Source organism: Sciurus carolinensis, chromosome 8, assembly GCF_902686445.1.
Source record: "Sciurus carolinensis chromosome 8, mSciCar1.2, whole genome shotgun sequence".
Classification (NCBI taxonomy): Eukaryota; Metazoa; Chordata; class Mammalia; order Rodentia; family Sciuridae; genus Sciurus; species Sciurus carolinensis.
Genome location: NC_062220.1, coordinates 100275685 through 100291288, shown reverse-complemented (window position 1 = coordinate 100291288; position 15604 = coordinate 100275685). Strand labels below are relative to the sequence as shown.

General features: G+C 40.8%; 1 protein-coding gene across 3 annotated transcripts in view; it reads left to right on the top strand.

Moving 5' to 3' along the window:
- The window catches only part of Gli3 (GLI family zinc finger 3), a 273034-nt gene that overhangs the window by 76806 nt on the left and 180624 nt on the right, over positions 1-15604 (top strand). For all 3 annotated transcript variants that reach the window (XM_047562531.1, XM_047562532.1, XM_047562530.1), the window contains exon 3: positions 12421-12663. In XM_047562531.1, the coding sequence (XP_047418487.1) occupies positions 12474-12663 (190 nt within the window). In that variant the 5' untranslated portion in view covers positions 12421-12473. The remainder of the gene's footprint in view (positions 1-12420; positions 12664-15604) is intronic.

The window sequence follows — 15604 nt, the reverse complement described above, 5'->3', positions numbered from 1 at the left end:
TGTTGGTAAATAATCCAGGCAAAGCTGCTTCCAAGTGCAAGTCTTTCCCCATTCTCTGTAAACCATATGCTTCTTTAACTATTGGACATATGCCCCTTTCAATAAACTATGCGAGGCTTTAACTGCTGGAGCTATTGTTAAACACAGACCCAATGCTTAGACTGCTTCTTACATCTAAGCCTGCAACACGATCTCCCAGAAGACAGTGTTGAGTATTCCTTTGCAGAATAGCTGTTCAGAACCTGGAAACACTGTGGCAAGATAGCAGGTTGTGGTGAGGAAGGATATGAAGGAGAGATGGAGAGAAACACAGGGACAAGAAAATCATTCAACTTGAGCACGAAAAGTGTCATTTGCCCTGCAAGATGCTAAACCTGCCCAAATCTGGCATTAGGAGCAACAGAAGTAGAGGAAGAAATTCAGAGAAGTTTCTGAACCACATTTGGTGACTCTAGCATGAACTTCACAATGAAATTAATTTGGAAAAACCTGAAGTGTACTTTCCTGATAGCCTTTGTAAGAAGAGGTAAACTAGTTTTCGCAATGACAATAATCTTCATGGAGACTTTTAGAGAAATGGCAAGCAAATAAGTGTGGTTTTCAGATTTTCTTTGAAGATACTTACTAGCAGCTATAGGGGTTAATTTTAATTTGCAGTCTTTGAGAAAGTCAAGCTTAAATGGCCACTTACCTGAAGGAGAATGTCAATCTGTTTTCTGTTGCTATAACAGGATTCCTGAGACTGAGTAATTTATGAACAATAGAGGTTTATTTGGCTTACAGTTCTGGAGGCCTGGAAGACCAAGAGCAGGCGCCATACCTGCTCAGTCTCCTGTGAGAACCTTCTTGCTGCATGATAGTACAAAGAAGGGCATTGCACAGCAAGATGGGTGACCTAGTCAGAGAGAGAGTTCACTTTTTATTATAAAACTTCTCCTGCAATAACCCATTTATCCATTAATTCCTAAATGGATTAATCCATTCATCTCCAGCAGAGTCTTCATGACCCATTCACTTCCCAATGATCCTACCTCTGAACATTGCTGCATTGGAAACCTAGTTTTCAACTTAGGAACTTTGCAGAACACAGTCAACCCATAGCAAATGACTTTAAGCAGGTTGTTTAATCCTGATTAAGCCTCGGAACTTAGACCTGAATAGCTATGTGATGGTTCTCCATGCCCAACAGACCTGTGAGGACTGGGTGCGATTAATGCATGTGGAACATTTAGTGCTTGTCTGGCATGTAGTAAGTGCTCAGTAAGTGAGAGTGGCTTCTAGCATAGTAGTTCGTGTTGCTAAGATGTTTTTCTCTTTTATACTTTTCAAGGGTGAAAGCAAGTTAACAAGTTGCTGAAAGGGATATTAGAACTCTTTGGTATTTATTTGGAAGGCATTTAGTATCATATATATTTTTAAAAATTTTCTTTAGTTGATGGATCTTTATTTTATTCATTTATTTATATGTGGTGCTGAGATTCAAACCCAGTGCCTCACAAATGTGAGGTAAGCACTCTACCACTGCACCACAACCCCAGCCCATGGTATCATATAATTTAAGATATACTAATTTACTGAAATCACCATAAAGCCTTATGCCAATACCAGGTATCATTAATATGTATAAAACTAGCCTTTGCCTCTTAAGTGTATCTTATAACTTTAAGAGGTGGAATAAATACTTTTAAGCAAGGCTTCAATAGATAAACTTATAGGAGAAGTTTTCAATTTTCACGTACTTACTTTGGACTTCAAGAATTATAGCAAAGGTCACACTTAAAATAGAATTTAAAGTACAAGTCAAATAGATCAGCCTTTTCCATACTCCAAAGTGGTTGAGAAATATAGAAACATAAAGAAAGAAATAAGCCATAGAAATATTTTCTTGTTCTTTTGGTACATTTCCTTAAAGGTTTTTTTTTTTTTTTTTTTAAATTAAATTTAGACTCTTAGAATAGAAACAACTATTTATTTCTTTTCCCCTTATCTTCCCTTTCTCTCAAATTTTGAATCCTTAAAAAATTTAGAGAAATAGTAGCCAAGAGGGTAAAGGAATAGTCTCTGGATTCTAATCCAAGGTCTGCCACTTTCTGGCTGTGATTTCGTAGACAATTATGTCTCAGTTTTTGTATCTGTAAAATTAGGATCATAATTGTACTGACGCCAGTGACTTGTCTTGTGAGGTACACACAATAGCACCTGGCACTAAGTAAAGTTCTGGGTAATGAGTATTTTCTTACCTTCCAATGTTTGTGGAGACTCATAGAAATACTATAACATTCCATCTTGTCATAAGGGACATTTATTTTAACTTATTTTCCTTATTTTAAACAATTCTATGATGAACATCTTTGAACATAAATCATCATCTTTCCTATTTTTTTTCCTCAAGGTACATCCTGGAATTGTAATTTACAAGATTGTCAAGATACATCTGGCCAGTTTTGAACTTATTTATTTATTTATTATTATTATTTGGTACTGAGGATTATACCCAGGGGCACTTAGCCAGTGAGCCACATCCCCAGCCTTTTTTATTTGTTTACTTTGAGATAGTGTCTCACCAAGTTGCTTAGGGCCTTATTGAGGCCGGCTTTGAACCTGAGATCCTCCTGGCCCAGCTTCCTGAACCGCTGGGATTTTATATGTGAGCCACCATGCCCAGCTGCAATATTTATTCTTTGGATAGTGTGTGAAAGTTACCACCCCTATATCCTCCTTAATACTCAATAGTATTGCTTTTGTTATTATAATGTTCCTAATTGTTTTCTGGGTGCAAGTGGAGCTTAATCCAGCCTGCTACCTGTTTATTATTATTATTATTATTATTATTATTATTATTATTATTAAAAGAACTGTTATTGTGCATATTTAAGATATTCAGCATAATATTTTGAGAATCATGTAGATAGTAAAAAGTTATTGCAGTGAATCAAATGAACACATCCATCATCTCACATAGTTACCAATTAAGTTTTGTTTTTGTGGCAAGAGCAACTAGAATGGGCTCATTTAGTGTGAATTCCACATGTGGTACAATTTTATTCCCTGGGGTCCTTCTGTTGTATGTTAGATTTCTAGACTTATTCATCCTGTATATCTGCCACTTTGTATCTTCTCCCCCTTATGTACAATCTGTGAGCTAAGAATGGTTTTTACAGGTTTTAAGTGTGACACGTGAAAATTACATTAGATTCAGATTTCAGTGTCCATCAAGTTTTGCTGGAACACAGTCAGGCACATTGGTTTCCATATTGTCTATCACTGCTTTCACCCAACACCAGCAGAGTGAGTGAGGTTTGTGTGGTTTACAGCCCTATGCTTTAGGGCATTGACCAAAATTCAAGTCAAATTCATTTTGTATTTCTTGGCATGGAGAAGGGAGGTCCCATAGCCAAATATTTAAGTGTAGGCTTTCGAGTCTGTCTGCCTAGGGTTCTAGTTTCCACCCATGAACCAGCTTGTGACCTGGGTAAGTCACTTCCCTTCCTGGTACCATTGTTTTCTCTTCTGATTAATGAGAATAAAGACAGTGCCTTCACATGACATTATACTAAAGACTGCAGGAATGAGACTGTTGAGATGCTTCCTACCTCCGCGTAAGTAACTGTCATTAATTGGCGCATGGTTAATAGATTTTGGTTGGCAGGCTTGAGAAAGACTGGTAGGAAGTGTGAATGGACTAACATTATTTTTATTTCAGAAAGATAGATGAATTTGATCTTCTGTTTGCGTTATTAATTGCTTTCATCATTACTCATTTAAAGTAAAAATGCATTTTCCTTGGCTTCGGGACATCATGCTCTCCTGAATGTGCTTTGGAGTCTGGGACAAAGCTAAGAGGAAGGCCTGGCTTGTGCCTGGCTACCCAGTCTCCCTGCAGGGGTGATGGAGTTGGTGCTATCTCTGTCAGTGTCTGCCCTGCCTAGCTGCTGGGGTCTCTGGCCCAAGGAGAGGACAGCTGCTGAGCTGGCAGAGTATCCTGTCTTGGCTGTGACTGTGAAGGTGTGCTTGGGGAGAGCTTAGGTTTTGTGGCCCTTGCCTCTTCTCTCATAGATAGTAGCTGAGCCATTACCTGAGAGTTTTCTAAAGTTGCGGACTTTTCATGGCTCACTAACTAGACTCTGAGTGCCAAGTTAAAATTGTGAAGAATCAAAATGTGGTATTTTAATTTGACTCTCTCAAATGCACATTTCATAACCGAGGTCACAGTGGATCATAGCTGGAGGGGGTTTTTGTCACAGAAATCTAAGACAGGCAGCACCTGGCCTTTGTCCTGAGGCTGATTCAGCATCGGTGAGTCCTGCTCACTGTCCCTCGGGTGTCATGGTGACCTCCAGCTCATTTGGGTACAATAATGGTATTAACTTGATGTTTAAATGTACTCTCCAGGAGGGTCTGATTTCTGCAACTGAGTCAGCATGGTCTGTAAAATTTTATTAAAAATATAATACCACCATATGCTCAGGCTTTCTCATTACATGATCTTCTAAAGACAAAAACATGCAAATAAACACACCAGATGAAAAGAGTTAAGTTTGTGTTCATTTCTGCCATTAAAAAAAAATGATAGGAATGTTCAGCCATGGGACTTTGCTGTCAAGAGGGAGGGATGGGCACCTGGGAACCATCATTTGAAAGTGCTATAGGAAGGAACTTCTAGGTGCAGAGACTTATTCCTTCTGCCTTAAAGGAAAGGCAGGCTCTAAGTCCTGTACCACCAGAGCTGACCTTGATCTCTGGAGTGATAGGATGGTTCCATTGGAGGAGGCAGCCAGGAGAACACCCTGGCCTATGAACAGGACTTTCATTGTTTCTGTCAAACTGTTGGCTGTGGATCTCATTATGGAATCTTAACAGCTCAGGCCTGTATGTGCAAAGTCCAGAGAGAGAGAGAGAGAGAGAGAGAGAGAGAGAGAGAGAGAGAGAGAAACAGACACTCTGCAATTCTTTGCTTATAAAAGATGAAAACTGAGTTCTCAAAGAAATTTCTAATACCTAAATGTTTGGGAGACTATTACTTGCAGATAAGCATAAATGCACTATTAAGCAGAAGGAAAAATTTTGACCCTCTTGGGAATTTATTGTATAGCTTTTGATGTCACTCATTAACTCACAATGTGTAAGCAGAGACTAGAAACTAATAGCAGGCTAATGGAAGAAGATTCGTGTTGTTTGAGAATTCTTAATTCCAGGAAGAGTCTTAGAATTCTTAATTCAAGGAAGGGTCTTTGGAAGCTCATAGAAAATAAGAGTGCCCTTCACCCCTTTTAAGAAGATCCCACAGACCCCTCCAGGGTACAGTATTGTTTGTATTTTCCTTTCTCTGGGGTATGTGTGGTTTGACTAGTACTGTCTGTGGGGAACTGTCTGTTGGTTAGTACCACTGGATTTGGACTTGAACTCAAGTATGTGCCTCGAGCAATGTTCAGCCAAGTCACAGAGATCTTGTCATCAACCTTCAGGGGCATCCTCTCAAGGGCAAAATTGGGGTTGCAGATCTCTTATTCAGGGAGGTTTGGGGGTATAAGGAAAATGAATGGAAACCCTAGAGACTCCAGGGCACACTTGGTGAGGTCCCAGAGAAGCCTGTGTTTTCTGCTCATCATTGCCATTATCTTTTCCAAGATGTAGGAGGCTGCTTGGTCTGCATGCCATCAAAGCTGTACTGCAGTGGAGGTAGCGGCCACTTGAGGTTTTACATTATAGTTTATCTGAAACCTCATCTTCTTGTCTGCCTGTTCCTTTCGATCCCAGGGACCGTTTTTGAAGTTATAAGGAGTTCCGTAAACTAAGTGGTTGGGGAGTGAGGTGAAAGTTTAGTCTTGGGTTGAGCACCAACCTGCTGCTCTTAGGAGCAAATAGTTGCAGCCAATGGCCAGTACGTCATTGGTCCACCTGGACTGGGTTTTATTCTTTGGCAAGAAGCCAAAACAACAACAACAGCAAACTTTGGAAACGTTCAGATAATGAAGATGCTCATATGCCTCTGATGGAGGGCAGTTTTTACTTTCTCTCCTCTGACCCTGGGACCTCCTGGTTGATGAAAGTAGGGAGAGGGAGCTGCCCCATCATCTTTGAGAGAGGGTTGTCACTTGGATTTGTCCAAAGCTTCAAATCCTGCTGCTGCCCTCTCAAGTTGCAGACCAGGCAGTGTGGTTTTAAAGGTTGCAAACAAAGCCGAGTGTTCCCTCTTGATCCATCTGGGCCCCTCCTTCTGTCATCTGTCATTGTCAATGGGAGATGTATGTGTAGCCGCACAAGGGCAATGTCTGACCCCAAGGGTATTGGCGATGTTCTTAGAGAAGGCATTGTTTGTTCAGGCTCTTTGGAAGCCAAGCTCTAGGCATTCCAGGGAGCAGCCCCTGGTTCAGGCACAACTGCAATCTAGGTGTGGGGGGAGCTATTCTGCTCTTATAAACTACAGGAACTTTATTCCCTCTGCCTAATATAATTCTGCCCTGTTCATGAATACACTTAGACTCCTCTCTTTTTCATTTCTCATCTCTTTTTGGGCAAAGTCATAGGGAGGGAAGGGAGGACTTGGATTCCATTGGTTTCTGTTCAAAGAGCATCAAAATGTAAATAACCAAAGGAATAAAAGCTGATAAGATGCAACAAATGCATAAGAGGAAAGAAATGAAATAATGCTCTCTCCAAATACAGCAAGGCATTTGCTGGGGTGGAAAAGCAGAAAATGATGCTCTGTGTCTTGAGCAGGACAGGAGGGCGGGGCCCCAAGCTCCTGGAAGCACATTAAAAAGTCCAGGAACACACAAAAGACACTGGCTGAGCCTCAAGTGTCCAGTAATAGATGACAGCACTGAGCGAGGCCTGCCCGTGACTTGTGCCTGAGATGGAGAGAACAGTCCTCCTGCCCATGTGCTCCGCTGGCTCAAAGTCTCACCATAGATTTGTCATTAGGGTCCCACTTGGTGTTTCCCAAGAGTGGGTTTATGTTTTCCAAAAAACCTACCGAGGAACACATGCCTTGTTATCACAGCTGTGTGGACTCAGTAAGGAGTGGTTGGAATTCTCTGGTCAACACTTCCCTGGGATTTCAATTTGGGAATGGAGTCTCATGCCCTGTCCTTTCCACCCTCATTGGGTGGCTGGGAGGATCAAATGAGATGTTGTAAGTGGTGTTGGAAAGGGATTATTTATTGTCTTCAAGAAGGGAGAGATGTTTGCTGACGAGGGGTCAGAACTAGTCACCTGCATATTTATTGAGCCTCAGCCCGGTGTTTTAATTCACTTGAAGATGACCTTATCTTTCCCATATCAAAATTATGAGCTTTCACAGACTCAGACCTTAAACCCAGGAATATGGTTTTCTTGTAAAAATCCCATTCAGCTAGAAATCTGAGTATCCAGTCTTTTTCTTCCTCCCCCCTTAACATTTTCTTGCCTCCTCCCCACCCCCCACCCGCCCTTCTTTTTGGTTCACTGCAACCTGAGTGCCACTTTTCTGGGAAAGCCTGATATTCTGACTTCAGTTTTGTAATTTAATGATGGAGAGTTTCCTTAGTAAACCAAATTTAGAGTCCTAGAATGCTTATCTTATATCCAGACCTTGAACATAAAAGGCATTTTATACCCGCAATTGTTCATTTAATGAGCAATTGCAGAGTGCAGGCCGGTTAAGGGATTGAGCTATATGCACTATTATTGCAAGAAGTATTCCGAAATACCAGAAATAGGACGTAAGCTCTGATCAGGGAGACTGCGAGCACAATTACCTTCTTTTCAAATCCTTCTGTGACACTGCGGGAGGAAAAAGGACTTTGAAACTTGAAAGGAAAGAGCTTGCTTTCAACCTCAAAAGCTAGGAGGAAAGGGCTCTGAAATTTGCTCAGAATTCCCAATTCACCATTAGCCTGTTTCTTCCTTTAGCCTCAAGGCATTCTCCGCTTTTTGAAAAGATGTTAAGAAATTCAGTCACAATAGAGAGCCTAGTTTTGAACATGTTTCACTCGGTCCATTGAGGTCTGGGCTCCAGCCTTTGTGTGGGGTGAATTGAGCTGAGCGGCTAGCTGGTTGGAGAGAGGTGAATGAAGAGTCGCTGTGCAGTCGCAAATTCTGGCAAAGAAAAAAGCTCACCCCTTCCTTTATTTTACAATATGCATTCCTGTACAATCCTGCTAGTGGCAATATGCGGAGCCGAGCCTGTCCCTAAGTCAATACGGAGTACTTGGTTTATAGCAACTCTTGTTAAGTTTGTCTTGTAATTGAAGCTGCTGTTGACCTTGCTTGGGGACCATTTGTAAAACCGTTTATTTAGCATAAACTGAAATAATAAACCCTCCTTCTCTGGGGCCGATTGTGATAGGGTGACATTAGTTTGATTTAATGATTAGCCGCCTGACCCTTCTGCTGGAGAGAGAGGCTTGAATAGGGAGAGTTCACTCCGAAGCACTCGGAAAGAATACTAATGAGCTTGTTAAATTTAGCATGGCTCCAACCACTTTTAATTCCTCTAATGGGAGCCGCACTGCCTGGGAGAGGGAGAGGGAGAGCCAGAGAGAGGCCGAGAGACACCGAGAATGTTCCTAGAGGGTCGGCACAGCTAGAGAGCGCTCACCAAGAGAAGTTTACAGAAAGTAGCTAGCCAGAACCTGGGGACTGAGTTGTAAGTATCATCTGTTCTCTTATCCTGGTGGCTTCTAAGGTCTTGGGACCAGACAGGAGAAGTGGTATTCAAATGGGATGCTGGGGGCAGTTGAAAATCAATGTTCAGGGAAAGAGGGCAAACACGTGCATTGGGAGCTCCTCATCAGCAAGTTTCATTGGGTGACAGGAGGGTATCCTTACTTAGTGATGTCTAGCAGAGTTTTGTTTCTGCACTGGAAGGATTGTCTGAAACTTTGCTCTCAGAAAAAGAAACTTAACCTCCTCAGTTACAACAAGAAATCGTACAGGAGTTGATGGTGTAGGAGTGTGTATTCAAGTCCTGCTTCATCCAACAGGGTGACTTTCTCCAGACCTTTTATTATCAATGTCCTAAGCACTGTATGTGATGAAGCAGCTTTGGCTATTTCAGAGTTTTCTGGCGCCAAGAGTGTGGCACCCTAAGTAGGTTGCTTTTGGATGAGTTTGGAAAAATCTCCATCAGTGTCTAAGACATGATGCTTTGGGCGGCTCTTCACTTGGGGGCAGGAATTCATTCACGTCATCTTGAGCATGAATATACAGAAAGAAGGAGGTACAAAGTGGGATTATGATGACAGTATTTAAAGTGATTTTTTTTTTTTCCTGAAAGTTTTGAGTGAATTGCATGTTTCAGTTTGACCCCCGAGCTTGCAGCTGTTAAACATAGAGAAGCTCGAACAGTTGCCTTGTGTTTGGCTGTTAAAGTCCATTGGCAGATGCTCTTGGAGCAGTGGGCTGTTTGCTTACATTTTTGTAGCAGACTTCTGCTTGTTGCCATGGTGGACAGTATGTTTCTGTCAATAATTTGGCCTGGCGTAGCCTGTCTGCACTGACTCTCAAACTTTATTGAACAGCTTGACTCAAATGAACAAGATTAGACAGCTCTCGTCTTTTGGCTTGCTGAAGTGGTTGCTAAATTTATAAGAGCAGGCAGGAATATCGCTTGGAAAGTTTCTCTTTCACTGTATACTGAGTGCTTTCAAGCCTCGTAGCTGTTTGTATTCGGGAGTGTGTGTACTGTCAGGTTTTCATCTGAATGTGCATCAAAAGCAGCTCAGTGCAGGAGGTAAACTTCATGAAATATTTGTCTGCTGGAATTTTTTGGGGAGGGGGCGTGTGTTGGGTTAAAATATTTTAGCACCAACTACTGTAAAAGTTAAGTCTCCTGATGAAAGTTTCTACATTAAAAACATTCTTGCCTGCATTTAAAGGAATTACTTAATTTTTTTGGTATTAAATATTTGAACTTTGATTACTCCTTGTTTTATTTTAATATTCATACAAGCTGGGGTAACTCGTTAAGAAAAATCATTTAGCTAACAGGTCACCCCCCCCTTCCCACACACCATCCCCCTTCTCTCCTACTTCCTTTTCCCAGGAGGTTAGGGGCCTTTGGGGGGTGGGAGAACTCTCTGATCAGACCATACCAATTATTCAATTATTGGTGAAGTTGATTCCAATTCTCATCATAGAAGACATCATTTCAAAGAACCTGAGTTTATTATAGGTATGCAGTTTCAAGGGAAGAAAAGTTAATTTCTTCTAGGAAGATTAAGTCAAGGAAATCCTGTTTTAAACCTGGAACAGATTAGTAGAGCTTGGGTATTCATCTTAGAGAATGCTAATTACGTGTCAGAGCCCCTGTCAGGAAGGGCTCTCTGGCTTCCAAAAGAAGGTCCCATTCTACAGAATGTATGCCTCATTGCTACAAGTTCACTTCAGGTTGAAATTTAAAATAAAGGTTTTATACAGAGCACAAATTAGTGGAAAATATGACTTGGGCCATTTGTAGGTTAGAGGAATTTTTATAAAACCAACATAGGTTTTAGTGCTTTTGACACCCATTTGCTCTTACATAACTGCAAAACCCTCTTTCTATAGCCTGCAACTTTACTGCTAATAAAACACAAGGGTGGACTAGTGCCTAAAAGAGTTAGTCAGAAGGGAAAATAAAAAAGTTCTTTTTTCTTTTCTTTTTGGTTGTTTATTTTTAAATTAGCAAAAGCATGATTTGAATTGTTTGTGGAAAGGTCAATGTGAAAATGTGGGATTACAGCAATTTTTGTGGTTTTTAAAAATTTGTTACTTGATAGATTAAACTCATAATTTATCCCTTTTTTTAATATAAGGTTTTGGTTGAGGATCTGCACAGAACAATACTAAAATAATATTTCAAAGTTACCTTGTAGTCTTCAGCAAATTCAGTGTAAATACTAAAGCATACTTCATGGTCCATTCTATTTTGCAAGTCATTTGCTAGGTTAAAACAATTCATTGCTTATTTTCAATTCCTGCACATAGGCACAAAGACTGAACTTACTACTGATTTTAAGTTGTTCAAGTCCTTAGTCAACACAAAATGGTAGTTGTTATTTTAGTTTGTGTTTTTATGGGTTGTCTGTGTGTATTGCTCTCCTTTCTTCTGATTTTGAACCAAGAGCTATGAAAATGCTAGAGCATAGATTTTCTGTTTGGGGGCTCTTAGCCAGTCATATCTGCATTATGGATTACTTGGAAGATAAGTTTATTTGTTGGAATAAGATGTGTTTGAAATCTGTCCATTCAACATGTATAATGATATTATTACTTATACCAAAATATAGTTTTTTTTTTAAAATAAGGAATATGAAATACATTTTGAATTAGATGCCTGAGTGGTACCTGGACAGCTTTGCTTCCATCAGCATTAACCTGCCAGATTGCAGTCTATTGATTATATCCACAGCTTCTTCTGGGGTACACTGGTTTAGAACATGTGTGATTCTGACAGGTAGATTGCTCCACTAACAAGTGAATTCAGGTAGCCAATTTTAGTTTCATTGTATGCCTTGGTTCTTGGATCCACTATTATAGAATGGTCATCCAATCACGTTTGCAGAAGGTTCTTACAGACTGATAGGAGCTGAAGTATTAGGGAGCTGGAATATTAACTATATGTGGAATTTCCTGAAACTGATTCTTACATATTTGAAGAACTATATGCCCTGCTCCCTCTGCAGAGCACGGACAGATACCACCATCTCTGACACCTGTCTTCCTTCCCCACACAGCCATCTCACACGTGGACTTTCACTCAGTTTTCTTCTTAGTTCATAACTTTGCTCTATGGGCAGAAACAGGAAGGTCTCTCAGGAGGTTCTGCAGGTTTTTCTGATTGGTACCTTTCTTCCTTGTCTCCAGTGGGTGTTCAGTTTCATTTCTGGCTCTGTTAAATCTCTCAGCTGGTTACAAATCTGACTTTAAAAAGCCCACAAAAATTCTTGGATCCCTTTCTAACAGGTCATCCTCTGAAGAACAAAGACCTGGCACCCACTGCAGCCACCTAGAACCCTCCTGGGCAGCTGGACTTCTCATTGCCCCAGAGGTCCTGCTTCCTAAGGCAGACAAAGCGAAACTGGACACTCAGGGTCTGAGGCTGGCAAAAGTTTCAGTCCCACGTTGGACCTGCGGGATGTAGGCATGCCTGCCAGAAAAGCCTCACTAGCAGAATCAGTCATAAGCTGCTGCTGATAGTTTGCCGACCCCCTGCATCTCCCTTTAACAGGCTCATTTGCTGCTTCATCCTTCCATGTTTAATTTGGACCCTCATTCATAGGCAATTTTGTCTTGCAAATATCCCATCATGGGTGTGTAGCTTGCAAAGTTTCCATGGAGGAGAGAGAGGTTTCACTTTGGGGGAGACCTAATTGATGACTTTTTCTTCTTCTTCTTTTTTTTTTTTTTCTCCTTAAAGTAGTTTCTAGAGTCTTTTCATTTTTCTTCTTTCTTTAGAGGATGAAAGTCCTGGACAGATCTATCACCGAGAGAGAAGAAACGCCATCACTATGCAGCCACAGAGTGTGCAGGGGCTCAGCAAAATCAGCGAAGAGCCTTCGACGTCTAGTGACGAGAGGGCCTCGTTGATCAAGAAGGAGATCCATGGATCTCTACCACACTTGGCAGAGCCCTCGGTACCTTACCGCGGGACTGTGTTTGCCATGGACCCCAGGAATGGTTACATGGAGCCCCACTACCGTAAGTACTTCCTGCTGGTCGGCACTTGTTTCAGAAGCCATTGGAGGGGAAGGCTGTGTGTGTGTGTGTGTGTGTGTGTGTGTGTGTGTGTCGCGAACGAGCATGTGCCTGCACTATATGAATTGTTCAACTTATATAAGTCATAAAAATGTTTAATTTTCTTTCCACGCCCCACTCCCCACTTTTTCCTGTCTATTATTCTTCTTAAAGACATTTTCCTTCATGTCTAAGCAATTTTAGGCCTTTTGAGGTGGCCTTCAGGAAGATGGTCCATTAGTGACGAATCCATATGGGCTTTTTCCTGGGAACTGGAATCAGATTTGCTCCATGCAAGGAGACGCTGCAGGAGAAAAATTGGTTGTTGGTAGGCAATTATTAAAGCAGGCTGCTTTAGGAGATGTCTTTAATGGCAGCTGTTCCCATTTTTCATGATTTTTGATTTAATGATTTTGGCTGTTCCTATGTTTAATGGTTTATTAAAACAAACCTCTTTTAACAAATCAGTGCCAAATTCATTAATATGGAAGATTTTTTCATATGAGTCCTTCTCTTCTCTGTAACCAGCATGCCAGAGACATTGGGAACTCTTTTTCTAGCACTAAGAAAGTTTAAAAAATTGACTAGCACTCTGAACACAAGTATATGATGGCTTTCTCCAAAGGTAGAATATAAAGAAAAATATATAGGGGTCAAATTTATTTCTGACCTGTTTCTAGTTAAAAAAGTACAATTTGGTTGTGGAGTAATGAAGTTCATATTGAGGTGCCAAAGCTCACAGCTCTTGATTACAGATTTATCACCTTGCTGGGATACAGACTTGCCATTTAACCTTCTCGGCTCCAGTTCCAGATGATCCATGGAGCTCCAGAGAGGGGGGACTGGTTTGCGTTTCCCTTTTTCCACATCATTCAGAAATTTTAGTGTTTTAAGGCAAAAGGTCATTAGCCAGATGACTGATTAGTGAGGACAGCTGATTAGTGCATGTTTTTTTGCTCAAGAAAGTGCCCAGGATAAAAGCTAATTTCATCCCTTCATTAGTTGGCTTGCAGCGAAGGGGAATGCTCACTCCTCAGATCAAAGGGCTTTGAAACAACCTGAAGTCTCAGCCACTGCCTTCCGCCCCCTACCAGATTATATTGTTGGGAAAGATGGAAGATGCATTATTTTTTAAATGAAAAGGGCATTTTTAAAGAAGTGATCAGAAGCATGGAGAGAAAAGTCTTATAGATTCTTTAAGCTTTTAAAAAAAAGTCTCCCACTTTTTGTGTTTGAAAAGCGTTTCTCAGTCCTGTTGCTGCAGAGGTTGTTTCTAGAGATTCAGAAATAAGGAAGAGATGTATTGGACAAGTGCCTTTCTTTCCCTAATTCAAGGTTTATTTTGTTCTCATTTCTTTTAGCAATGAAGATTTTAAAACAATGTTGGTAGGAGTTTTCTCTGAGCACACACTGAAGTTTTCGACATTGCTATTATTTGTGAATCTTTTATATACCATGCATGAAGAAAACATACCGGCTTCCTACATATGTCCTACCTGTGTTTATATACCCTACCCCACTACTAAACCTTCTTTTTCCCAGATCAAGTCTAGAAGTTTGCCCACGAGCTCCCCACATTGTCTGTGTCCTTATGTGTGAACACAAACTTTTTCCATCACATAGTGATGTTTTGTTTTCTTTTCCAGATGCCCACTAATTAGTGAGGTATTTAATTAGTCAGGACAGCTGATGAGTACTTTGGGCTGATGGTAGTGGGCAGAGGACCGTTAGCTTTCTCTGTGCCCTTCAACTTGCAGCTTGTTCTTGGTTGGTTTGTTTCAACGGTTGCCCCATTCAACCCTCTACCGGTTGTTGGAGGGGCTGGCTCTCTCCACACCTGGGACCCTCGTCCTCTCTCGGTCTGTGTGTCACCCATCTCCTGGACCTGCAAGGTGATAGTAGCTAACCCTGGGCACTGGTGAACTTGCAAGTGGGATTTGGGTTCATTCATTGTCCCTCTGTTTTGAGGCCACAGCACCCATAAGTTGGTAATTCTTCAGCTATTCCTTCTGTATTATTCAAAGCAGAATTAATATTGTATAATAACATATAAACTATATGAGTTGTTTGTAATTAAATGGCAAATGCAATTTTGACTGCTATCCCCATCTATCCCCTAAATTGGTCATAAAAGATCATTGCCTAGTTAATATGGACAGGGAGTCCTAGAGCTTGCACAGATTGACCCAGCACTCAGGGAATTTGGGTTCAAGTTCCAGTTATCCATTGCTAGCTTTGAGACCTTGACCAAGTACATTGACTTAAGAATCATTTTTTTGTTCTCGAATAAGGGGAATAATGTGATTGCTTGTACCATGGTGTTCTTGTGTGGACTGAACAATGTAAATGAAGTATTTAGTAAAACCTCTGGCACATAGTTCCTCAAAAATATTATATTCTCTTCTTCCTTCTCCTACTTCTCTTCTTCCATCATTTCTTCTCTTCCTCTGCCACCACCATCACCATCATCATGTCATTTGTTCACACACCAAAGCAAGTGGGTTTTGCGAGTATTGCAGTGAAGCTCAGTGTAGACTGACTTTTTTTCTGCCAGACCTGTTCACCTGGAAACACTGATTAGAAAATTAATAGACTGTAAATCTGAGAAAAAGAGCTGGCCTGCTTAAAACTCTGTGCTGTGACTTCCCCGAAGGTAATCCTTCCCACTGAACCCGTAGATTGGCTTTAATTTTCTGTTAAGTGAAGACGTTGTAAAGCTTTATCTATATTTGAGAAGCCTTAACATTTTAAATTCTTGGGAGAAAGTATTTTATGACACAAACACAAACATCATACAGAAGAATTAAAAGATACAGTATTATTTATTCATATGAAATAATTTAAAGACATCCTAAACTAAGACAGTATATGATTTGATTTCCTAGACCCCTGTTGGGTTATTGAC